Source organism: Archocentrus centrarchus, chromosome 8, assembly GCF_007364275.1.
Source record: "Archocentrus centrarchus isolate MPI-CPG fArcCen1 chromosome 8, fArcCen1, whole genome shotgun sequence".
NCBI lineage: Eukaryota > Metazoa > Chordata > Actinopteri > Cichliformes > Cichlidae > Archocentrus > Archocentrus centrarchus.
The window spans coordinates 9888853-9915274 of record NC_044353.1 but is presented as its reverse complement, the minus strand read 5'-3'; the positions used below and the strand labels follow the sequence as shown (position 1 = coordinate 9915274).

General features: G+C 41.1%; 1 protein-coding gene across 4 annotated transcripts in view; it reads left to right on the top strand.

Moving 5' to 3' along the window:
- The window catches only part of LOC115784889 (myosin-10-like), a 58083-nt gene that overhangs the window by 5500 nt on the left and 26161 nt on the right, over positions 1-26422 (top strand). For all 4 annotated transcript variants that reach the window (XM_030736280.1, XM_030736279.1, XM_030736278.1 and 1 more), the window contains 3 exons: positions 1708-1864; positions 22328-22355; positions 24268-24370. In XM_030736280.1, coding sequence (XP_030592140.1) covers positions 1708-1864; positions 22328-22355; positions 24268-24370 — 288 coding nt within the window. The remainder of the gene's footprint in view (positions 1-1707; positions 1865-22327; positions 22356-24267; positions 24371-26422) is intronic.

The following is a 26422-nucleotide window of genomic DNA, read 5'->3' as shown; positions in this document are numbered from 1 at the left end:
GAGAGTGGAGAGTTAGAATTTCAGCAGGCCGCCGTCTCTCTGAGCTCTCTGCCGCTCATGTAGGGAGCAATTTACAGAAAGGCTGAGAACACGGCTCACTGTTTTTTTTTTTTACGCCTCTGCTTCTCCATTGGATTGGACCACAGGGAGCTCCGTCAGCTGGATCATTGCTCCATTCTTCATCTCTGTCTGCCTCTCTCTCCTTCATCACCTTCTTTCTTCTGTATCAGCAGCACAGCATCAGTTGCTCAGTGCTGACTGAGGCCCCTGACTGAGCTGTTACGTAACAGCTACAGCATGCTGTCTGCTCTCTGGGGCCCCTCTGTGATTGTCTGCTGAGTCACTCATGCCCCAGTGCCTTACTCAGCCTTCAGGTGTCGTGATGTTTGATGCGTTGATACAGAAAGATCCCAAAAGGAGATGGCTTTCCTTAATACTGTAGCTTTGTTTAGGAGTTGTGCTATATTAATGTTTGAGAAAGTGATAGAATAAATGGCTTTTTAAATAAATTCTGTCAGAGGTTATGTGATTGGTTGGTTGATTAATCAAAAAGGGTCTGCATGAAAAATATTTACCAGAAATGGAGTTTTGCCCAAATTAGAAGTGATCAACTTTTGGAATGGATCCAGATTGGATGTGGATCTTCAACAATGCAAGACAGGGCAAGATTGGACATTTCATGATTTGAAGAACATCATCCAGATCCTGATATCCTTCTGGACCTTGGGGCTCAATTCATGCATGGTTTAGAGGAACTTTTTCGGCCTCACTGCTTTATAATATTCATCTTGTGTTCAACCTCTGTTTTTTTTTTTTTTTTTGGTTGGTTGGTTTTTGTGCTTTTTTTTTTAAATAAATAAAAAGTGTAAGTATGAGGTATATCTGTAAGTCTAGATACTTTATATTCTGTAAGTTCAGTGGAGATTTGTATAGGTTCCCAGAATAAGCCTAGCATGCCGTGTGAAGGTCATACTACTGTGAAGCAGCCTTTTCTCTGTATCAACCATAGGGGAAATGTGAAGCCCCTATAGTATCTGCAGAATGAGCCACTGCCCCACCAGGGCCCCTTACTCATTGCTGTCTGCCTTGCTGCCTGGTCGATTCAGCCTACAGCATAGCTCAGAAGCCTTCATACCGCACACACTCTCTAGAGACAGATTGTCAGGCTAATTACATAGCCAAATGCAACACCGCAAGTCCGAAAGTAGGCTAAACATTTGCAGAGAATACTGTTTGCTGCACCATGAGTCTTTATAATATTCCATAAACTCCTTATTCACGTTAATTCAGTGCTGTTTTAGATTTAAAAGGCTCTCATTAAGACTCATTGAATATTTCACAAAGACGGACATCTGCTGAGTGTTTCATTTCTCACCATTCCCTCAAATCTGTCTGCTCTGTGTCTGTCACTGTGTTGTGTGCCAGCTACAATGATGTAAGCTACCAAAAAGTGGGTAATGACAAATCTTCCGGCACTGATAAAATGCAGGCCAGATGATTTATAAAGGCAGAAATGTGCATGCGCCTTTTAATCTAAAAGACACTGATGTTTTACACATCCTGTTTGTATCCACTTATGGTTCTGCTGAGCCTCTATTTGACTGTTCTGAGCAAATATGCGAAATAGCCACGACAGACTAATCACATGTTCTTTTAGTTCTTCACCGAGAACTCTCATCTTTGTTTGCTTTGTATTTTTAATTTCAGACATACTCTGGCCTTTTCTGCGTGGTCATCAACCCCTACAAGAACCTGCCCATCTACTCAGAGAACATCATTGAGATGTACAGAGGGAAGAAGAGGCATGAGATGCCTCCACACATTTATGCCATCTCTGAGTCAGCATACCGCTGCATGCTTCAAGGTATGATACACATCTGCTGTTTGTAAGTGGACTTGCGATTTTAAAGTGCTTTGCTGTCATTACTGGTATTCACTGACAAGTACAGCATACGAAAATGTAACAAGTGAGACGCACACACTTAAAGGTAAAGGGTGCTGCCTTGGGTTAACTTATTAGGATGCTTTTACTTTTGTTGGCGAAACAGGTATCATGGAAGCTGAAACATTTTGGTCCCCTGGCATGGGGACCATAATGCAGGCAGCATGGGCTTTGCCTGCATAGTGTTGGAGATCAGTGTGTGAAATATGGTTGTGTAAAGTGTAAGAAAGGTCACAAGGTCAGAGAGGATGGTCACTTGTCACTGAAGGGGTCAAGTAGCAGATTAACCATGTGGCAGGTTTTCCAGCTGTACAGCTGGGGTCATGCGGTTAATTGGTAATTGCAGGGTAATACAAGGCTGTTCAACACAATCTTTATCCTTTAAACACCAGGCAAAGAGTTTTACATCAAAGGTTTAAGTTGCATTGTTCATTCTTAGCTTGTTTCTCAGAAATATTGGCCATTGGTACGCTTATGTAATGTTTTTTTGGCTTTGTATGCAATTATTTCTCCAAACCATGAACTGATTTGTTTCTTTTAAACCACTGCAGCATTTTTTCCAAGCACACAAGCTGAAATGAAGACAGAAGTTTCCTTAATAAGTGGTGTCATTTTGGGAAGAGGCTGAAGATTGGACATAGGTGTGTGAGGCAGGAGTTACACAGTGATCTTAAGATTACAGAAAAATTGAGGGGGACACAGAATAGCACTCTTAGCACTCCTAACTAGGGAACCATGGTAGTGAGCCATATCAATTCAACTCGCCAACTCCAGCCCCGGTAATGCCAAAAGCTAAGGCTTGCGCTCTGTCTCATTCTTTTGATGAGCCATCCTGCCATCTGCAATAGTGCTGAACCACACGCAGGTTTGAAAGGAAAGAATGTGGTGCTTCAGCTTCCCCTGAAATCACAGAACCACTGAGCCATAATCAAGGCAGAGGGCAGAGAGCAAAAATAGGGTAAGCTCCTGTGAATAGTGAGTCTCAATCAATATAGGTGAAAATCAGCACAGTTTGATATATGATGGAAAGTAGCTGATTCTGTCAAATTTATAACAGGAGATAACATTTGTTCTATACCTGAGGTAGAAATATCAGAATCAACAACAGCATTGATTTGTTTCATTACATTACAGTTATAGCATTTAGGTTGCAGCTTATAAACACAATTAAGTCTGTTATCGCTTTGAGAAGGGTGGCAGAAGCATTTTCACACAGCGATTTAGTTTTTTTGTTGTTGTTGTTGTTTTTTTATAGAAAACAGTAGATCTGAGATCCTCTTCAAGCCTTTTTTTTTTCAGTTTGAAAACCAAGATTGTTTCTAAAATTTCATCCGGGTCAGCTAAACGGTGCAGGATATCATTACTTTGTACCAGCAGAGAGGGACAACAGCCTCTTTCTGTGTTTCAGATAAGCGTAACGTGCTGCAAGTGGCGAGGGTGAGGTCTCTAAGCTCCTAATAATGTGTGAGGCGTGAGGCTCGTCTGGTAGACCCGATGCCTTGTGACAAAGGAATTTATAGAGAAAGTAAAGGAGAAACAGAAAGCAGGGGGAGACACAGAAAGAGGCAAAATGATAAAACAGGTTTAAGCAACATCAGTCTTAAGGTTGTCATTAAGTGGACCTGTGGCAGTGATCCCACAGATTGGTTTTCATCCTGGGAATACACAGCATAGTTGCTTCATGTCTTGAGCTACAGCTGCTGCATACTTGAACTTGTAGTAGTTTACGGTGGAGCTGGAGCCCATCAAAATCCATCCCGCCTGCTGAAGGATGGACAGCAGGAAAAGGTTAATAGAGCGCGCTTTTTTGTAAAAGAGTTGTGCAACTTGTTTTGATGGCCTTTTATTGAAGCCCACACCAGTCTGCTCTTTCTAAAAATGTCATCATGTGAGCATGATTACAATATAAAGACCCACAAGACACAAGGCCATGACCCAGTCTGGATACTGATTAATTGTTTTTGAATTGCTGATGTAGAAGAACCGCTGTGATAAGCAGAACCTTTATTAGAGTTTGTCAGTGTTTAGACAGCCTGTCTGCTGTGAGCCATCACTGTCGCTGGAACAACAGCGTTAGCGTTTCTTTTGGGTGTTCTTTCACATCTAAGGGATTTGATTCTTCAAATAGCATGTTTATTTGTACCTGTTTCAGCTTGATATGACACTGCCACTAACTGTCTGGCAGACCTCCACTGCTGCAGCTGTAAAGCTCCAGGGCTCCTGTGTCCCTGTCATTACATGGCCCCAGGCTGTTCTCTGCTCTCTGCTCTCAGTGGCTCTGGCCACTCTAGGGAAGTCAGAACTGGCCAAAAGTCACGTTCAATTATTAACAAATAAAAGAACAAAAATCACCCAAGTTCAGACTGTGTGACAGGGTCCAGCCAGTTTTAGATCTGCTTGAGATACATTATTTTCAACATGTCTTTTAAAGGATTTAAATACTTACACATTACTAAATGAATCAAATCAAATCAGAAGTACTTCCAAATGAGACTCATTATAACTTACGTTCTCTGGGCCGAGCTGGATTGTGAACTCTCTGCCTGCTTTACGTCATGGTTGTTGTTGAAACTTTTCAGGTCTAAATTACGTGTGCTGGGCCAAACACATCGATATATTTTAGAATTATTAAAAAGAAGTTTTTTGTTTAGTTGTTTTTTCATATTAATTTATGTAATTGAGTGCAGAATATGAATTGACAGCCCCGTGTCACACAGATGGTGGGCTCAGATCTAAACCACAGATTTTCATTAAAGTTTAGTTTTGGACCTTTTGAGGTGCCTCATGTGGAGGTTAGACCCTGTAACACGAGGTTAACAAGCCCCTGTCTTTGTATATTTTGTTCAACATGCTTTTTAAACTTTAAATATAGTTTTAGATAGAACCATAAACTCCCCCACACACACACACACTCTCTCTCTTACCAGCCTATTGTGACTTCAGAATGTGTTTGTGTAGATATAGGACACCTCTCTGGTGCCACAATTCTTTTCTCTGACCCCCTTTCTCTCTGTTCATTCTTTCGGACCCCTCACAACAGGCAGGCCAAACCAGCCAGTGAAATGAGGTCATCACTGCTCCAGTTCTCCATACCTCGCTGTGTTAAATTCTGCAAGCTGAGTCATTGTCAAATTCTCATAGTTGTCCGAGCAGCACATTACCCATTGCTGGGCTTCTGTGAGCAGAGGTACATCACTGTGGACACAGATGTGTGTATCTGTATATGCAACCAAAATAACCTTCCCCTGGGATCTTGAGTAGAGGTGTCACTCAGTGAGTGGCAATATTTTAGCTGGCTGTAGCGAGCTGCTCCTTCAGTCTGTGTAACATTTCTGCTGTCTTGGTCAGGATGTCTTTTATAGCTCCATCTCAAACTATTTGGGATCTCCTACTGATTTCTTTCTCTTCTCAGTGAGTAGAGCAGCTGGCCTCAGTTATTTTCTACCCCTTTGCTGTTTCACTAACTAGTTTGTTCAGTCCTTTTCTTTCTTTCAACCAGAATGTTTTGGCTCTGAAGACACTGAAGAGGAAAAATTCCCCACGTCCTTGAAAGCATTTTGGTCGCCTTTCACTTAACATGAAAAATACAAACCGCAGCTCTGCTGGAAGCTCTGTGGCAGCGCAGTCTTCTTTGTTCCTTCTGTCTCGGCCTTTGATTTGGAAACACAGAAGAACAAGTGTGGGGAATGTCCACATTCTCATCCCTCCTCCGTGTCAGGATGTAGCCAGGGTTGCCATGGTTAGGCCTGTGTGTAATTGACAACACCGTATCTCGGTTTTCTCTTATTTCACCTCTTAGCTAGTCAGACCGCAAGGCTCAGTTCATGACAGATTCCCTCTGCCTGCAAGTATGCATTTGTATCTTGTGTTCAGGAGTTTTCATTGCATATTTTTATCATCTTTTTATGACTTATTAGCCTGTTTCCAACTGCAGCTGCTCGGTATGAGAAGAGGGAGACTCACACTCAGGTGGCAACTGTATTATACAGTAGTGTTACTGCCACTCGATTTACTTACAGGGCTGGTGAATGCCACAGATTTACTGCACTCCATAGGAGTAGTAAATCTACATGAAGCAAATATGGCAATATGGGTACATCCATTCATGTGTGTTTGTCATTTCTATAGGCGGCACAGCCTTGTTTGCAACCTGACATCAACAGATTTGAAAAGCAGATTCTACAGTGAGATTTCTTGAGATTATTTTTATGCTGATCTCCATCAGATGGTTGAGATCCAGCGCATCTGAGAACACAGATGGCACTGTAGACACAACATGTTTAGAAATGCCTAAAAAAAGAAAAGACAAACCTACCGTCTCCTTCTACTGTTATTATTTATCACAAAGGAGTGTAAAGAAATGTTCTTCCCTTTGGTGATGTATTTGTGCTTTATACTCCTACTGGCATCAGTGTGATCAGTGTCTGTCAGGGTAAGGAAAATCTAATGTCAGGTGTAAATTCACACAGAAATTAAAGTAACGCAATCACAAAACTTTGCCTGTTCATCTTTGCTTAAGCGTGTCCAGCAAGAACTACGAGTCCCTCACAAAAAAAATTGCAGTGCAGTGACCTTTTAGATGGTATTTTCAAGATAATGTATCCATCTACAAATCATATATTAAAACTAGATGACAAAGAGGCCTGAGAGATGGACTGGAAATGTCCTCCAACACAAGCTGAAATTCATGTAGGTAAGAAGAGGAGGAGAGGAGCCACATTTAGTTTTTTTTTTTTTTTGCTACAGTGTATCCAGGCTGGCCTCCCCTGAATTGGTTTTAAGCACTGTAAGACAAACTGTGGGACCTCTAAATATAGCTGCACTGCAGTATATACACATGCACTGCAGCCCTGAACTTGCCTAGTCATTACCCAGCAGAGGTGCAAGTGAGAACACAAATGTCCAAAGCAGTGAGATTAGACATTAATTAGGTTTTGAACCTGTCATCCTCCCAGTACAACAACTATGTGATGCCATGTTGTGCTGTTTTGTGCCAATGCGAGAACGACACTGGAAAAAAGTCTGATTATTTCACCCAGTTAATGAGAACACAGAGGATGAGAACCATCTCCTGCTGTGTGCTACCTATGAGAAAAGAAAACTTTGGATAATGTCCCAACCTTATTGTCCCAATAGGTTTTCCTTGTTTTTACACATTTACCCAAAGTACAAGCAGTTTTTATTGGTTGCAAATTGTGGTAATACTGTTAAAAGCAGATCTGCAGATATTGGAGAAAGTGCTTCTGAGGTATGTAGTTGGTTTGTCCTTTCCTCCTCTGAGCTACAGATACACCTATATATGAAATCTCTGTCCAGCAAAGCCGAGAAGGAAAATTCAGAGGTAACACAGCAGTCAGAGAAGTGGAAAATGTCTTGGAACGCTGAGATGTGTGTGTGTGTGTGTGTGTGTGTGTGTCGGGGGGGGGGGGGGGGGGGGGCTGTGCTGAAAGAGTTGGGGGGGGGAACGAGGGAACACGGAGGCTTTAATATTAAAGGGGATATTTGGAAAGGGTTGAGCAAGAATAAAAGACAGCAGACCCCAACAGACACGATCAGCAGGATGTGTAGCAAAGTTTAAGAAGGAAAAACTACGAGTGAAGTAGAAAGAAGGCAAAGACTGAAACGCAGACAACGATGGAGATGGGCAAAAAGGAAGAAGGGGCAGAAGCGAAAGAGTTTATGGGGGAAACAGAGTAGAGGATACAGGGGAAAAGCAGAGGGGGCGGCTAGCATTGTGCCTCACAATGGGGGCTTTGTGCAGTCTGAAGGGGGCTGGGACCAGGGTCCTGTGTGTGTGGGTGCAGGCAGGGAGGCCTGGAGTACAGAGTTCTTCCCTGGGAAATGAGGCCACTTGTTGGGGCAGTGAGGGCTCAAGAGAAGGGCTGGTGAGGGGCACACCCAGAATCTGACTGACAAGACAGGTGTGTGTGTGTGTGTGTGTGTGTGTGTGTGTGTGTGTGTGTGTGTGTTGGGGGGGGGGGGGGGGGGGGTGGGGGGGGGGGGGGGGGGGGCTTTTTTTCCTACCTTTCAAAACGACTGCTGATGATATAACTTCCAGGGGAAGGGTGAAGCCTGTTCAAGCAGCATACTTGTACGAGTGTACTGCAAATATACTCTGTCTCATACATGCATACACACACACACACACAAAAATATACATGAGGGGATGAGTCTTTAATGACAGGCAGCTGCAGAGTTCATAGAGGATAAAATCATTTTTCTGTTTGGGGGTCATACATCATTTCTGATTTATGGATACAGTCCTCTTCATATGTAAACACTTAGACTTTTTTCCTTCCTAACCTGGACAGGGACATGGTCAGGAAAGCTGTTCTGTGTCAGTCATCGTTTTATCCTTGGTATCCTTTTTTCAAACTGCAAGTTGATGGACTTTAGACTCTTGGCAGAAATGTGCAAATTCTTCAAGTGTGTATGTTAAGAATAAATGTATTCTTTCTGCTTCTTTTTTTTTTTAAACTTTTTTGGAGGGATGCACTGATTTATTACATGATGCCTTGGTGTTACTTTATATATAGGAAAGTGGAAAGAAAGAGCAGGTGGAAGACACACAGTAAGTGGCCTAAAGGCAGGCTTGAAGCCAGGGAGCTAATGTCTTCTACATTAGCCTCCTGGCATATAGGTCACCTGCTCAACCCAGTGAGCTAAATCATCACACTTGGTGTCAAATTTGAGTGCATTGGGGACCATTTTTGCATCATTTTTGAACATCCAGGGTAGGCTGAGACTTCAATGGGACCTCCCCAAGGTCTGAAATACGCAGACTGAGATTAGAGTCAAATATTTTCTGCTGGTGTTGTCACTTGTGCTCCTTTTTTCCAAAAACCAATCATTTATTAGATGAACCAATCGTATATTGATTGGTCACCATATACTTAAAGCAATGAATCTGTGTAACCTTATTTAGCAGAAGTCTGTGTGTTTTCCTGTTTCGCCTGACAGTTTTATTTAAAAAAAAAGCCTGAGTAAATTGATCCCCACTTAAAAATGGTTTAAAGTATTTTTTTTTATTACAATTTTGTGGGTTTTCCACTCTCGTGGGCTTTCGTAATTTTTTCCTAAACCTAACCAAATAACTTTGCTGACTAATGTTAACCAAAGAGCATCTGGAAAACATCTGCACAATTAGCACCGCGGTCTGCTGGGTGAAAGTCCTCTCTTTGACCTACCTATGCATCCTTAGTTTTAATAGCATGTGCATTTATTTCAGGACCCATATTTATAACTCTCTGGGTAAGCTAGGCATTAGTTACTGTGTGTTTTCAAATATCTCATCAATAGCTAACACTCTTAGGCTCCAAGTCCTGAACACAATGGCAAGTGCTTGAAAAAGGTTGCGAGGAGATGATTTAAGGTGGAGTCACTGTCATATATTCCCCTCGTTCTTCGATAGTGTTGTCATCAGAGATGCATACCGCTGATGCCAGAAGCCTCAGCAGCACAGATACGGTTACCTGGCTGATGCCGTCACGGCGCTCTCATTGACATAAACTTAAAAGTCCACCGAAGGCAAGAGAGAAAAGCAGCTGACTGCTTCACTCTGTCATTGTGTTTAATGAGCAACTGAATACATGTGCATATTTATTCATCTGTAGGGTAAATATATGCACAGCAGTGTGGCTACAGTGCAAGACTGCAAATCACTTTTTCATTTTTTTAAGGTCATTTTGGATTTACTCTCATACTTTCTCCTTTTTTTTGTTTGAGAATTTGTTCCACCTATACTTGTTGCTGTTGCACAACACCAATACTGACTTATATTAGTAACACAAACTAGATACTTGCTTAACCTTTATTGTGCTTTTTTATATATTTATATATTTTCACTCATTTCATCAGATTCAGTCATCACACTGAAACACTTTCCTCCCTGTGACTGAAGCCCTGCTCCCCCCGGTGTCTGGAATTCCTGTGGGGCTGCAGAGCTTAGCGCTGTGATATCAGAGGTGCCAGCATAAACACACACACAAACACGTGAAAACTGCCTTGTCCTGTTGGATTATGGCAGGCCTAGCCATCACAAAGAACCACTGTGGACCAAACAAGCCCCCCCCCCCGATGGCTGCCATCTGCAATCGATTACATTGCCAAATACTTTCTGCCATATCTCCCGCAACTGCATTCTCTCCCCTTTCATTTGGCGTAACGGCAACACCCAACAGGACAAGGCTAATTTTATGCTCACTGTAGGCACACTGTTATGCAGCACTTAGGCTCTGTTAGGAAAAACAAACCTGTGCGTGTGTGAAATCTACAGTCCTGCAGCTAAAGGTCTCCATTGTCTTGCACGTATTTAGTGGACAGATACGTTTGTTGGATCAAACAAGGACCTTTGAAGGGATAATGTGTATTGTATTTCCAGGGGATTTGGAAGAGGTAGTCATTTTTGACAGCAGGTGGAGATGATGAGGTACAGAAACAATCAGGGAGTTGTCCATGATGCTCCACAGATCCTGAGGGAATTGGAAGTATCAGAGTGGGAACCTTTTCCTTTCCATACTTCATTTTAGCGTGTTTGTTACATGTTGGAAAGGTTTAGAGAATCTCTATCAAAAAGTTTTCAAAAGTATACTGTATGTTCCCTACTATATGATGGAGGTTTAAAGTGTAAATAGGCAGGCTGGGCTGCTTGAAAGAGAAGCTTTACCTTTGGACTTTTGAGAAAATCACAGATTTCTCATTTGTGCCCTCTGCAGTAGAACAGTGATAATTTTGTTTTGCCAGGCCAACGCATGATGATCTAAATAGTGACAGATGCTATCAGTAGAGGAGACTGAACCCCACCCTCTTTTGCTATTGTTGGAAATGAGAGCATGACTGTGTTTATGCTGTTTTGACAGTGATAGTACTTTGTCTGGCATGACCACTGTGTTCACTGAACCAAAAAAGTAGCTTAAGTCTCGGTGTTGCTATGTCTCTCTCCTCTGTGTAGTATCCCATGTGTTTGGATGTAGTGTCTCTAAACTGCAGTTCCCCTAATAGCCACTTGAGGTGGACTCCCCAAAGACTCTTTTAGAGTTTGTTAAAATGGCCAAACTCAGTCTGTTTACAGCCTGGTACAAAAGCTTTTATCTTTATCACTCGTTTCTCTCTTCATAGCAACTAAAGGGGATTTTTTTTTTTTTTTATAACTCGACCTTTTTGATTTTGTGGAAGCCTAAAGTTGTAAGGAAGTGGCCCTTTAACTTTAATCCTGATTAGCAGGTATTCAAAATAATATGGCTTCCTGTGAGGTACAGTCAGTCTGTGTTCTTGTTTTGGTGAATGAAATTCTAATATCTTATTAGGCTGTTACTTAGCACTAATCAGGAGGTACCCATGCCAGTGCTTTGGACCTGTACAGTTTGTGGCTGCTAAAATGAGCTGATTACGTAGTACTCCACCCACTGGACTAAATGCGGCCAATTCTGGCTCCAAAAAACAACATGGCAGCAGCCAAAATACCAAAGCTGAGGCTTTGAGATGCAGAGTCCATTAACCAATGGGCAGGCAGTCCAGGCTTTATGTATAATCTATGGTCACAATTCACCAAAAGATTTAGGTAAACTCATGTAAGCGCATGATTAGCTGTGTCCATGGTTGCTGGGATACAGTGCTTTTCATTGTGGTTAAAGGTCCAATTTACAAATCTCTTCGTCCTGTTTATGTTCTGACAGTATTACGAAAGTTCTCAAGATAAGTGGTGATTTGTATCAGGATGTTGATCTCCAAACTGACGTTCTTCATTCATCATGGTCTGGTTTGGACAGCACTGTTATTTATTTAATAATCTGAATGATTACTCTTCAAAGCTGATGCCAAATTTAGATAGTACACGAACTAAGATCGTCAGCTCGCCTGCAGATGTTCACCACACCAGTCCAGTCCAGTCCTGGAGAAATATGTGGGACCTGGGTCTAAACACCTTACTCTCTCACATTCTCTCTGTTGCTCTGTCTGTCTTAATACCCCTCATTTTCTCTTCTAGACTTTCTCATTTCACCCCTGCGTCTGAAGCATTTGAAAAATGTGCTTTGTGGGACTCAAAAAGGGAAAAAATCCAAAGGCCTGTGTTCATGCTCCAGTTCTCTGGAGTACAGCTCAGACAGAATAACACAAGCTGTACATGTCGAACCCAAGCCGACAGGACGTGGAGCTGCAAATATTAATTTGACATGCAGAAGTCTCTACATTCCATTCGTATGCAGTACTTTCTCAGACTTCTTTTATCTCTTTTTTCACAGACAGCTATGCAGTGCTGCAAATTGCATTGGGTTTAAGCCAGGTTTTCTTGGCTCTTAGTTTGAAATCACACTGATACTGTCTGGTGATACAATCTAAAACTCTTTACACATGTCAAGTTCAATGTGCGTGCTATGATATTTTGAATCCACATTTACTGTAAGTAATAAATAGTGTATCTTTTATAGGATGGTGTGGTAATGGTTAGCACTGTTGCCTTGCAGCAAGAAGATCCTGTGTTTGAATCCACTGGCTGGCTGGGGCCTTTCAGTGTGAAGATTGCACGTTCTCTCTGGGATCTCCGGCTTCCTCCCACAGTCGAAAGACCTGCATGTTAGATGAAATGACAGTTCTAAATTGGTCATAGGTGTGAATGTGAGTATGAATGGTTGTGTGTTTCCATGTGATAGACAGGCGATCTATCCAAGGTGTATGCTGCCTCTCACTCCACGACAGCTGGGAAAGGCTCAAGCCCCCCTGCGACCCTGAGTTGGATAAGCAGAAAAAGATGGATGGATGGACTTTTATGTTGCCATGAAAAAAGGCTTTCCTTGGGATTAACTTAAGTGGGTGTTATTCCCAAGAATCTTGTTTACAAAGGGTTGTAGATCCTCAGAAGTCCCTCCTATTCGGTAGTTTGTTTGAAAAGAGATGTAATTGGTAGCTGCAGCACTGATTCATCTCAAACCTGTAGCTGTCATGAAAATGCAAATTCCCCCTTTCATGCCAAAGAGAGTTGAACACCATTAAACAGGTCTAATCAGTGGGCATCCAGGTGGTTAAGACACATGCTACACAAGTGTAGTTACATACCCCACTCTTTCCCACTGTGTCCTTGGACTCTCTACCATATGTCTATCTAATAAAGGGAAACAATGCTAGAAATGATTGGTAAAAAAAAATGTCAAGATTTAACATTTTATCAAAAAGTAAAATTGATTCTTGTGGTTTAAAATGTTTGAGAAAAGGAGATTTGGAGAGACAGACAAGGAAGGCTAACATGCTCCATGAGAGGAAGCTGAAGGTGTAAATGATGGAAAAGCTACTCCTCTGCCTCACCCAGGTGGTCCCTCACACACTGCTGTTATTTCCAAGAGGGTGGAGACAGTCTATTTCTGTCTGTGATCTCAGCTGCCAACTGTCATCACTATCCTACGAGTGACACAGAAACATCCTCAGGATTTCATTTGCAAGCAAGTCAGTACTTAAAGCTGGAAAGCTCCTGTTTCAGTACTGTTTTTCTTTCTGTCTGACTGCTATCTCAGTTTCCTCCTGTTCATTCTGCTATCTGGCCACTTTGCACCACACCCTCCTCTCTCTTACTACGCTTCTCCCTCTCATGGGAAGTATTCACTTGTGACAGATGGGAACATCCTGTGACTGTCAGTGGGATCTAGTATAGTCATCACCCTTTTGTTCATTTGTTGACGGTGTGAAAATGATGCGTCTCACTAGCACATTTTAGATTTGTTTTTCTTGGCGCAGAGAGGGGGCTGTATTATTTTGTTTGGTTGATGATGGAGCACATAAATTTCTGACTAGAAGAGCAGGCCTCATTTTCCTTTAATGCCACCTCTGTTGCACCACCAGCCTGCTAAAAACAACGCCTGTTCCACACCCAAGAGGCCCCAGTGCTGGAATCGAGGGAAACCAGGAGCAATCAAATTCCAGGACACACACACACACACACACACACACACACAGTGACTGGTACTTGCAAAGGGCCTGGCATCTCTGTGGGGCTTTCTCCCCTTCTGTTCTTGTGAATGCCTAACTGGCAGCTGGTTCAACAGCGTTACAGTGAGAAATGCACTTGAGCTGTTTAGTCACTCAGCAGTTACAAATGGCCATATGTAAAGAAGCAAACACGGTGTTAGCTCAGATGTGGGCCAGAATATCTTTAAATGTGGCTTCTTTTTTTTTTCCCTTAGCTGACAGTCCTAGTCATAAAGCTCTTCAGTGCCTTTTAACAATTTGGTTTTATGTGAAATAATAACAGCTGACAGTTTTCACTACAGTAATTGAAGAAAAACACGCACATCCAAAAATTAACCAGGGTGCTGGATCAACTTCACTGTTGTTTCCAGTTTTATATGGACGATGTTAAACAATATCATGAGTATATATGACACCGTACTGTGGGACCTTTGTTGTTCCTTGATCTGAGATGAATTTTTTATGTGCACTTCTACTTATTCGTATTTTTCTTTTCCTTATATTCTTATATTGTGATGAGGATTGTTGTAAGGTTGTGTATTCTTAGATGTTTTTGGTATGCTATACTTATGTGAGGTTTTTAAGAATGGTCTTTTCTATGTGTTTCTTATTTATGTGATATTGACTATTCTGGTACATCCATGATTGTTAGTGTTCTTTTTGTCCTGTTTTTTTCTTGGACATTGAATGGCACCTGTCACTCAACTTCTTGGTGACAGGCGGTTATTTAAACAAGTGTGTAGCATTACCTTGTTAAGTCTGAAGAAGGGCACTCCGGCCCGAAACGTCACTACTTTAACGTTATGATGGATTAAAATTTTCCAAGGAGCTCTTTGGTGTGCAGACCTCCTCTTTTTTGTTTATTGAGTTTTCACTACAGTAACATTTTGAATGGGGTGCTTTTTAAACCACTGCAGCTTACTCTGCTTTAGACCAATCCTGTAAGCAACACTGTCAATATACACTAGGTGGACACTTAATTAGGTACACCCTGCTAGTACTGGATTGGACCATCTTTTGCCTTCAGAGCTGCCTAAATTCCTCGTAGCATAGATTCAATTCATCAGACCATGTTTTTCCAATCTTCTCTTTTCCACTTTTGCTGAACCTGTGTGAATCATAGCCTCAGTTTCCTGTTCATAGCTGACAGGAGTGTCACCTGGTGTGGTCTTCTGCTGCTGTAGCCCATCTGCTTCCAGGTTCAACATGTGTGTTCAGAGATGCTCTTCTGCTTCTTTTGTTATAACGAGTGATTATTTTTGAGTTACTCTTGCCTTCATATCAGCTCACAGCAGTCTGGTCATTCTCCTCTGACCTGTGGCATCAACAAGGCATTTTCACCCAGAGAACTGCCACCTTTTTTTCACACCATTCTCTGTAAACCCTACATATGGTCATGTGGGAAAATCTCAGTAGATTCTCAGATGAGCCCGTCTGGTACTAACAACTATGCCATGTTGAAAGTCGCTTAAATCACCTTTCTTTCCCATGCTAGATTTGAACTTCAGCAAGCCATGTTGACCATGTCTACATGCCTAAATGCATTGAATTGGTTGGCTGATTAGATATTTATATTAACAAGCAGTTCAGCAATTGTACCTAACAAAGTGAGCAGTGACTGTAGAAACAATTGTGTAGAAATTGCGTAGAAACAAACAAAAAATTGTGTCTTTACTTGCTACCTTTTTGTTCCTCCATTTCATTCTACATTCATTTTAAAGGAGCTCTCCACAGATGCAGAATAACCTCTGTGCTCTAAAGTTCTGTGATTGTGTTAAAAAAAATAGTAGGTGGTGAAAACATGTGTGCTAAACATTCAAATCAATAAAATTAAAAGCTTGACAAACCTGCAGAGACAGTAAAGATTAGGAGGGAAATAACTTTATAATTTTAGATAAGCCAGAGTCTCCTTCTCCTTCACACAGAAACACGCACTCTAGCTAGTTTACAGCTAACATCTGTACATCTGGTTTATTGGCTGTCTCGGATGAATCCACACAGACTTCAAAAAGGTTCAGCACTCCATTTGGCCCAAAATGCACATTCACTTCACTTTCTGTCCGAACACACATTTAGAGGGAATATGTGACAACATAACCCTGATGATTTCATGTATTTCTTGGCTTGCGTTTGTGGCCTAGTTATTTTTTTTCCCCTTTTATTTAAGCAGAAGTCCGCTTTCTTCTTTACTCCATTCCACACCAGAGATTAGGTTAAGCGACTGTTTTTACTACCTTCATGCCTTATAGAGTGTATGTAGTATGTCTAAATGTGTGTATCTTATCAAAGTTGCTGTTGGAGGATGCAGCATATTGCTCTTCCATGGTTCTCTACTTAACTGTGTTAACTGTGCATCTCATAATCGTTCGGAAGCTTCCAAGTGACAGTTACACACTGCAGGTACCCACAGACACTTCCCAGATCACACTGACTGTTTGCTACTTCCCCTGTCTGGGAATGTGAATGAGCTCTGACACACACACACACACACACACACACACAGTCAGAGCCTTGCTGCTTTGGTTTTAAGTAGCTCTGGATTCTCTCTTTCATCTGCTCTCCTCCTTTATGAGTTATCAGGGCTCCATTTTTTATATTACCTTCATATCTGTTGTGACCCCGGGAGTTGTGTTTGCATGAGCATGTGCGTTTGTGCATGAGTAATCCCCACAACTTATAACAGTTTATGAGAGAGCTGCTCACTGGCCATCACTCAGGATTTCTTATGTGTGTGAAGTGGTTGCCATGGTGCTATGATTTTCACTGTGTGCAGTTGCATTTTACGACTTCTTTTATGAAGCAAATTGTGAGTGCTTGTGATTCAGGGTGGAAAAAATGTGTTACATCCAGTTGCAAAGACCCCTGTTTTAATACCCTTTCTGTAGCTCTTTATTCCTAATCAGAAATAACTGGGTTATAAAGGAGTGTGAAAGCATTAGGTGTTCACTGCCTTCATCTTTTCATCAACCAGAGAAGAAGAGAGCAAGGAGGTGTCAAATTTTCCTATTTTGCCAACGTAATGACCACAAGTATGAGATTATTGAAAATGTGCAGTGTTTGATAGCCGGCTGATTCACGTGCATAAACGTAAAATATCCGTTTGCTGCAATTGCAAGCGCAGTGTGTTGATTTAGACTCGAGCTGCACTGGACTGAAACCATAATGCTGAGGGCCATTGACAGTAAATGTGCACAATTATGGTTCTTGCACTAAGAATGTTTTTGCACACTAAGGTCTGGTTTCAGCTGGGGATGTGGAGAGTGTTTTTGGTGGCTGTAGTAAGAAGATTGGATTTTAAATGAGAAATTTTGTTCCACTCTTGGAGTATGGCCCAGTATTTTAACTCATAGCTTTAAATGAAAGTCCCATTGTTTTTCTTTTCATTTGAACTACAAGTCATTAGTTTACCAGATGACTGCGAGTTTTTTTAAGGTTATATAATTTTTGTATGTGTTCCAAACAGTGCTGTTATGGAGCTTTGAGGACAAAAGATGAACCAGATTAACCAAAGTCGAAGGGAGTAATATTCATCATATTTCATGTATGAAAACTGAACTAATAACTTACTTAGATCCAGGAGAGGGAAGCTAGAGCCATACCGGGTTAAATAAGGTTAATAATAGGGGGTTATGATAATGACTGGGGCTTTTGTGGAGATGGGGGGAAAGGGGGCAAAGCTTTGGAATGTGTGGAATGAGGGTTGGTTTAATCCTCATGGGGGATAAATTATTAGCAGCAAAGGGAAACCCTGCTGCACAATACAAGATCCTTAAGTGACAGTCGTGCATGTGAGTGTGTGTATTGTACACCCTTGAGATAAAAATGTTTCCTTGTGTGTGTGAAAACAAAAACACTAAATCGTTGGACAAAAGGATGTTATTGAAATTTTTGTGACAGAAAAAAGTAAAGTTTACAACAGCCTTTGGAAATAATTGCAATTATATATTCTGCTCTCTTACTTGAGATTGAAGTGTTCCATCACTCAGTATGTCACTGTAGCCATACTGATTAGCCTGAAAGCTGCTTTTGTTCTTTGTTGTCATTCTGAGTTTATGTTTACCTTGTATTCAAACAGTCTGAGCTGTGGTCTAGCCTAAAACTTGATGAATGAACGGCCTATTTTATTTCCGACTCACATTAACATCAGCTAATGATCTGTGAGTTGTGGTGGAGGAAATAACTAAAGCAACTAAAAGCTAAGTTGATGAGGTGATTAAATGGAAAACATCTGTTACTGTGAAAAAGTGATTTTGTCTCCAGCAAGTCCCCCCACCCCCCCACCCCCTCCCTCGTTTGTGGTGTGAGTAATCTGGCTTTGCAGCGTTCGTGGGGGGGAATGAGGGAAACCGAGGCAAAATGAAGCACAAAGGGGAAGATTTAGTGAGACAGTAATGAGCTACTGGAAAGGAAGTGCATGTTCAGTTTGACTGGTCCACCCACGCCTAGCCAGCATGGCATCCTGGGTAAATATGACCCTGCTGATGGTTGCTGTGGTGATTTAGGAAGCAGCAGCTGCCAAGAAGACCAAGGTGGCAGCACAGGCAGGGTGGATGCCCACACTAATCCATTCAGATAGTACAGGTCACATTAAACTGTTTAAGGTTTTTTTTTTTTTTTCAAAACAGCACAACAAAAATTGAAAAAAAAAGAGCAAAATTATACACATTTAAAATTAAATAAAAATGTATACAATGAATATACCTTACTCTCAAAGTACGCAAATATACTTTGCAACAATTTCCTACATGCAGCCTAAACACTATTTAATTGCAGCCACTTAAATATCTTAGTTCCCCGAGACCAGTCAACATCCATCTGGCAACTGCCAGTTGCTAGGGAAAAAGGTGTATTCCCTGACCTGGTTGGCAAATGGTTGCTAGAGGTTGCTGGCAGTTGGATGGTGAAAATTGGTTGCAAAGAGGTAAATGATGTTGCAGCAAAAACCTCCTAGTGATTGCTTTGGTCATTAATAGATTGACACCCGTAGTTTGCATGAAAGACACCAACTTGTCTGCAAACACTTGCCAACTACTTTCAGAGCAGCAGTCTCTACTTTATGATTCCTCATTGTGGCACTTATAAGATTAATGGGGCAAAAATGAGCAGAATTTGCAGTGAAGAAGAAGAAACTCAGAGGGGAAAATGGTTGCCAAAGGGAGATGGCAAATCAAAGGGATAATTAACAAAACTGACACCCTTTAAGCTGAATAATAATGGTGATACCCACACAATGCATCGAGTATCACTGAGTAGCTTTATTGTTATACTGTTACTGTGATGGGTGACATGTTGCGTACTCTCTACTTGATGGATCACTGTGTGTTTGAAAGAGAGGCTTTGCACAAAGTTCCCCTTTGGCAGGTGAAGTCAGTATCACCTTTATTTTGTCTGGCCTCACAAAGGGAAGAAATCAGAAAGGATGCTAGATTAAAGGAATGATTGTCAATAAGTGGAAGAGCTGAAAGGTGTCGAATGTCAACTGAGAAATGCATGGCTAGATAAAAAGTATCAAGAGAGCATCAAAGGTATGATGGGTAAATAGATGTCTGATAAGCAGAGAATGAAGTGGCTGCAACTCTAATGGAAGTCCAGGGTTGTGTGTGTTTGCCAATTCCCTTTTTTTTTGTACAAATGAGATTTTTTTTTTTTTCATTCCCTTCCCATCAGACAGGACTGATAACCAGCGCACATCTCACTTGTCCACAAACACACTCACACAGCTAAACACCACTTCCACTAGTCCATCTGTTACCTTAAAAAGACACTGTGCAGGAAAAAAGACAATCTGCCATTTTATGTTAGATCACATCAGTTGACAGGTGCTGAGGGTTTAGGTAACAAACCAGCTCAACACTTGAGGTAACTGCCATTTGGGCTCATCGCAGTTGTATGAATCATTTAAATACAAAAATACAAAATCACACTGTACTTTTCGTCCTCATCCATTACAGATTGCCGTCAGGTGTTAATTTCAGAAGCATGAGGTCATGCCTTCAGTCTCCTCTGTTTAAACGTGTAAACGCCTGATGTTACTCAGAAGCTGTTTGGTTAGTATGTATTTGGTTTTAATTTTCGTGAGGGCTTACACGCTGTTGCGTGACTGTCCAGTGGGGCTTAAGGGCCTGTTAAAATCAACATGAGGTACATCTGATAAGCACCAGGTCTGGATGGAACTGACTGTTAAACACAGGCAGGACGAGTTATCAAACTTCGACCCAGGTTTTAAAGGCCACCTCATTGTCAGGGGAGATGACACTAGTTATATGTGCATACATTGGTTTTATTTCTGTAATTTTTTTGCATATTTGTGCTTAAATCAGACAAAGTAGACTTTGAGTGGGAAGAGAAAAGAGAATCCCCTTTTAATGAGAGACGGTCTTGAGATTAACAGAGTTGGGCAAGCTAATTTTTCTCCTGTTTTTGTCACTTAAAGGAAAGTTTACGCTTTAGCGCACAACAAAAGGGCATTTCTTTGGGGAAATATAACACCTTAAAGACTGTATGAGCCATCTGTGAAAACTGAGCCGTGTCAGCAAGGTGTGAGTAAATTTCTGTGGTCAGGCCCTTGAGCTGAATCTCTGTGGAGTGGATGGCTTTTAGAGAGACCATTATAATTATCCATCAGGGCTTCTAGTTAATCACCATGTTTTTGTGAACCAGCTTTATTCAGATGTAAAGGAAGAAGCACTTCAACATAAGAGTTTTTTAAACTTGTGAGAAAAACCATGACGTCACCTTCAAGCGTCTAATGTATCCACAGCAAAACAGGCACCGTGTAAAATCTGCTGCTGTTCCCTCAGCCCTGATTTTTTTTCAGTTTCACTTTGAAAAACATCATTTAATCACACGTTTCCATAATTAAGTCTTATTTGAAACCAAAAATTAACATTCTTTTTTCCCCAGCTCATCATTACAGTAAAAAGAACCTGTGTGCGTACGTGTGTGTAACACACGTTATACATATTCTGTTACCTTTAAAGCATCCACCCTGTATCCTGCAGCTGCTCCTTGGCTCAGTGCATTTTTTTACCCACTGGCCTTTGTCATAGGCACATGTGATGAGGTCATTTCATCAGTGTTTTCTGTCTCCTAAAGGGCAAAGTGATGATGTCAGGCTTCATTCTTCACATAGTACACAAGCAGATGGTTTTGGAATGGGTGCTCTCATATGAACTGGTAAATGGAATAATGAGTTATTTCCATACGCTGATTATTGGAGAGAAATATGTTTGATTAACAGTTTTATATATGTGAAGTTGTACTTGAAGCTTTCAGTAGGTGTAAAGCACAATTGTAGTTTGTTGTAAAAAACTGCAAAAAAAAAATCATTTTTTACTGCAAATTGTTCTGCAGAAATTAATGTTGTTTTCACTCATTTTCTTGTACTTAATCTCATGAGATGAATTATGATTGTTGACCTGTAATCAAGAAGGCCTTAGTTTGACCAAGCCAGGTGGTTTTACCTTTGCCTTTTAAGGCATGCGTGGAAAAGTCTGCCTAAACTCAGCACAGTCTCACAGGAAGTTTAGTTTGTTAAGAAACTGAAAAAGTTATTGTTATGTTTTTGTTGTTGTTGTTTTTGTTGGTCCCCATTTGCCAAGACTTGGAAGAACAATATTATGAAAATAAAAATGGCATATTCTGATTGCCTAGGATTAGGGTTAGGGTTAGATGAAGGGTTGTCATCGATGACGACTTAAAGGTCTGAAGGTTAAACAATATCCACATCCCTATACAATTTACAGTCCCTTCCCAAGATCATATTTATAAAGGCATGACTTTACTGCCTGATAATCTGGAGAATTAAACCTGCCATATTACCAAACCCATCTTGTCTTCTTTAAATATAATTATCTTACCTTTAAGTTAGGGCATGCTCTGATTCTGGCAGCATGAGAAATAGCTCAGAGTTTCTGTTAGATGACAAGCATGTCCGTTCCCTGCTGGTTCTGGTCTTTGTAGTTCTCTGCTGTGCCCTGGAGGACCTTCAAAGTTGAGAGGTCACCCACTTCAGAGGGCATAGCTTACTCTGTCATCTGGACTTCGGTCTTCATTCCTGTGTGCTGAAAGGTGTGAGAGCTTTGGTTAGTAGTCAGAGTGTCAGTTTATGCCATTGTGCTGCATGGCTTTGCAGCTGCAGGCTGTAAAAAGTACCCTCCTCTAACACTCCATCTATGTAACTTTGGTGTCCATGCAGCAATATGTGTGTCCTGTTCTTCTCAGGAAAAGACAAGTTGTGTTTATGTAGGTGTGTGTACTCACAGTCAGCTCCAGTATGTGCCTATTGAAAACAATTAAACTATTGTGTTGCATTGTATCTTAACAGCTTGGCCACTGAATGCTGTCCCTGTAAGTCAAGATGTAATGAAGGACAGAACCAGGGACAGTGTTAAAAGATGCTGACTTTCTTTTTCTGTTTTCTCTGAACAGATCGTGAGGACCAATCAATCCTTTGCACGTGAGTACAGCAGCTCTTAACTTCTTATTTTTGAAGTAACTTCTGTGTCAGCACAGATAGTTGATCTGGGCTTAAAGACAGTTCTGGTGATGAAACAGCTTGATGAACTGGAAAATGAAACTGTCTGAAGACAAGGATTATATAGCCTCACCTTAATAGAGTTACTTGACTTAAAGACAAGGTCTCACTTCTTGTCCTTGAAATGCCTTCAAATATAAGTATCTTTTACAGTTATGAGTACTTTACGAGGATCATTTCTGGTTATTTTCTATCCATCTCCTTTCATGTTCCTCTCATCCTGAGTCAGTTGGCCAGCTCCCTTTATCCTGCCATGTTTTATTTAAAGACTAGTTTCAAATAGCTTTTTGCGGATGCTGGGCTTTTACAGCGGCTCTACCCAGTGCCGAGGGAGTTATGAGTGCGGTTTGGTGGCCTGCCTTCATCTTCGTTGGCAGAGGGTAATTAAGTGCCACTGTCTTTCTCGGGGTTTGATGCTGCCAATGAACAGACAAGAAACAGTTGCATAATCTGTCCTAAATTCTGAAAACTACACCCCCTGTTGGTGAAAATGCACCCTATTAAGAGTTTCTCCCCACCATTTAGATGGTCAGCCAGTTTAGAGAAACCCCTCCTCCTCCAAGGAAAATTACCCCTGAAGAAGCACAGATTTTAAAAAGTTGTTTATGACCTACATTTATGCAGCTCAGTTGTAATATAGACAGGATATCACTTTGATCCAGTTAAAAGGCCACCATGCCATTAAGCATAACAAGCATAGCACAGAATTATACATAATGCATAGTTTAGAATAACATCTGCAGATCCAGGTCTTGTGTGAGCAGTCATTCTCTGGGATGTAATAATGAATAGTGTCATATAAATGTTCAAATGTGGGAAGAAACCATATATTAAGAACTGTTCTTTTGAGTGATTTCATCTTTAGGTACTGCCTGTTCAAAGGTAGCCACTGTGTTACATAATGTTCATATGGTATATCTCATAGAATAGAACAGGGAGCATCCAGGAAGACTTAGACCTCGAAGAATCTCTCATTTAAGATTTAAAAATATAGTTCAACTCTCTAACACATGAGATCTGTGAGAAAATGAGAGGCTAGACATAAAAATAGTTCACAAAGTCAAAGGTCCTTTAAACCACGTTTGCAGAAAGAGAAAAGATGTAAGAAGCAAATGATTTCTGTGAAACTTATTCAGAGGATTTGTGTCTTTATAGTAAAACAATGAGGACATCAAACCACACTTGGATGAGTACCTGTTTGACCTATATTTCTACGCACATACACTGCATTCGAGGACTCACTCGTGCACTTCTAGTGCTGCAGCTAAAACTGCAGTGGGCAGCTAATAGTGAGTTAGACTAAAGCCACTGGTATGTAGATGGATGTAGTGTTGCTGGCTTCTTTTCGCTGTTGGCCCTGGTTTTCTGGGCTCTGGGACCCGACTGTGGGAGTTGCGGATGGCCGTGCCTGAATACGGCTATCATTAGGGACAGCCCAAAAGCGGGATCTGGAAACTTTGGAGACTGGCTCTCCAAACCACAGCGTTCTCCAGTGAAAGAGACTAACAAACAAATGGATTGATTTTTTAAAAACAGATAGACTGATGGTTATTCATCCTTCCTTTTGTTTCTATTCATTGTGTACTTAGGATTCATCCAATCACTCTTAACCACAATAATGATGAGTGAGAGTTATTTTGGTTAGGGTTAGGGTTTTAGGCTTGTTTCGTCTGTACTCTGTACAACTCACACAGAATATTTCCTGTAATGTGGCTACGCTTCACCAGTAAAACCTTGTAATTCAGGTCAGAAACAAAACTTGTTTCTCTCACTCATCATGTATCGGCTCGCTTTTTCTCACTGTGCTCATGTGTATTTGTCTCTTTGTTTTCAGAGGTGAATCAGGCGCTGGCAAGACAGAGAACACGAAGAAGGTCATCCAGTACCTGGCCCACGTTGCCTCCTCACACAAAGGACGCAAAGATCACAACATTCCTGTGAGAGCCCTACTTCCTACGTGGTCCTACACTAAACATGGTCAAGCCCAGAGCGCTTCCCCTCTCCTCTCCTTTAAACTTCATATCTATTTAGGAACTATTTTTGTTTAGTATAGTCCATCTTCACCTTAAGTGAAATACTTAACATTATTACTGCATTTTAAAGAAATGCCAGAAAGCTTGAGAAGGTTACTATCGCTCTCATACAGTGATTGTATCTTAAATATTATATATTTAGCAGCCTATTAATTCAGCTTCACACAAGTCAGGAAACAGCTAGCATGGCTCTTATTTGTTTAATCCATGCAAAAACTGAAGTGTAATTGAGGTATTTATGTGCAAGACGTTTTCTTGGCTGAGAGTGCTGACCTGCATGAACCACTGCTGGTTTTCCTTTCAACTATTCAGAGGCAAATAATAGTCCAGCATGTAATGTTCCATAAAAAAGGTGAAAAGTCATTATACTGTGGTTTCTGCATGGATTAAACAAACTTGAGTAGTTCATTAGGGATGTTTATGCTATAGTCACACTAGGGAAAACAGTGGTTTCATACAGCAGCACGACCAAAATTATTGCATCCATGTGAAATGAACTTAGTGATCTCGTTGCCTTTGAAATGGTTGGTTGGTTCAAAGACTGGGACCAAGCATGTGACCACTTGAGATATGAGACAAAAGATCAACATCTCAGCTTTTATTTCCAGGTATTTACATCTGGATCTGATACACAGTTCACAAGATAGCACCTTTTCTCTGAACCCACCCATTTTTCTTGTGAGCAAAAGTATTAGAACAGATAAACTTATAGCTTAAAGTGAATAAGATGTAATTTTTTTAAGTTTTTTTTTTTAGTTGCAGATCCTTTGTTTGCAATAACTGCATTAAGCCATCACCTCCACTGTGTTTCCACTGCTGTTTTCCTCAGTGTACCTGTTCCACATCTGTTAGTACACCAGTGATGACTTTCTTCTTCAGGATGTTCCAAACAGATGTATGGGCCGATGTTTGTGCAATGGCTCTGATTGATTTTCCACCTTCTCTCAGCTTCACAGTTGCTTGTTTTTCACCCATAGACAGCTCTCTGGTTTCCATGTTGGTTCCATGTTGGTTGGGTTTCACACAGGCAAAACCAAAACTGAAACTGAGTGCAGACATTCAGCGCTATTTATTGTGTGAACACTCAATGTAACAGGACACACCTGGACAACAAACACACCTGTCACATGTTCCAATACTTTTGCTCAAAAGAAAAATGGGTGGCTCCAGACAAAAGGTGTTATCTTCTGAACTGTGTATCAGATCCAGATGTAAATACCTGAGATGTTGATCTTTTGTCTCATATTCATCGTTTAATGTAAAACCCAAATGTTTTCAGTCTACAGCAAAAATAAAGGGACTAGACTCACTGTTCCAGTACTTTTGGAGGGGATTATATGTGCAATCTGTTTTTAATAATATGATAATTAACAATGATAAATTGGCAAAACCACAAATATGTTGCCATCTGCATATACTGAAAATTCACATTATACAGAAATTGACATTAACTACTTACAGCCAGCAAGACCCTCATAAATAATGACATAGTTGCTGCAGGACAGCAATTTAACCGCAAAATGATATAGGCACTCAGCAACCTTAATTTTACATAAGACTACAACCAGTTGGCAACCAGCTAAGTCTAGTCCTCTAATGCAAAGAGATGTGCCGCAGACGAGTTGCACTCGCTGGTGTAGACTGCTTCAGATTGGTTGCAACATGTAGGAGACAGGTTGCCTCCCACCAGACAACCTGTGCAGTCACCTTGCGATCAAATGTTGGCTGCCACATCTTCTTGCACTTGGTTGTTGAACGTGAAAAAATTCAGTGCAGTTACTGTGCAACCACCAAAATGGATTGCCATCCTGTTTTTCCTCTAGTGTGACTGAGCCATTTGAGCTGCTGGTTGGCAGAATCCATTACCTTTGGACAATGCCATGCTAGCTGTTTTCTTGTTTAAAGTGATTGTGTTTAAGCTAGCTTAGCTCTCTGCCATAGAGTACATTTTTTATG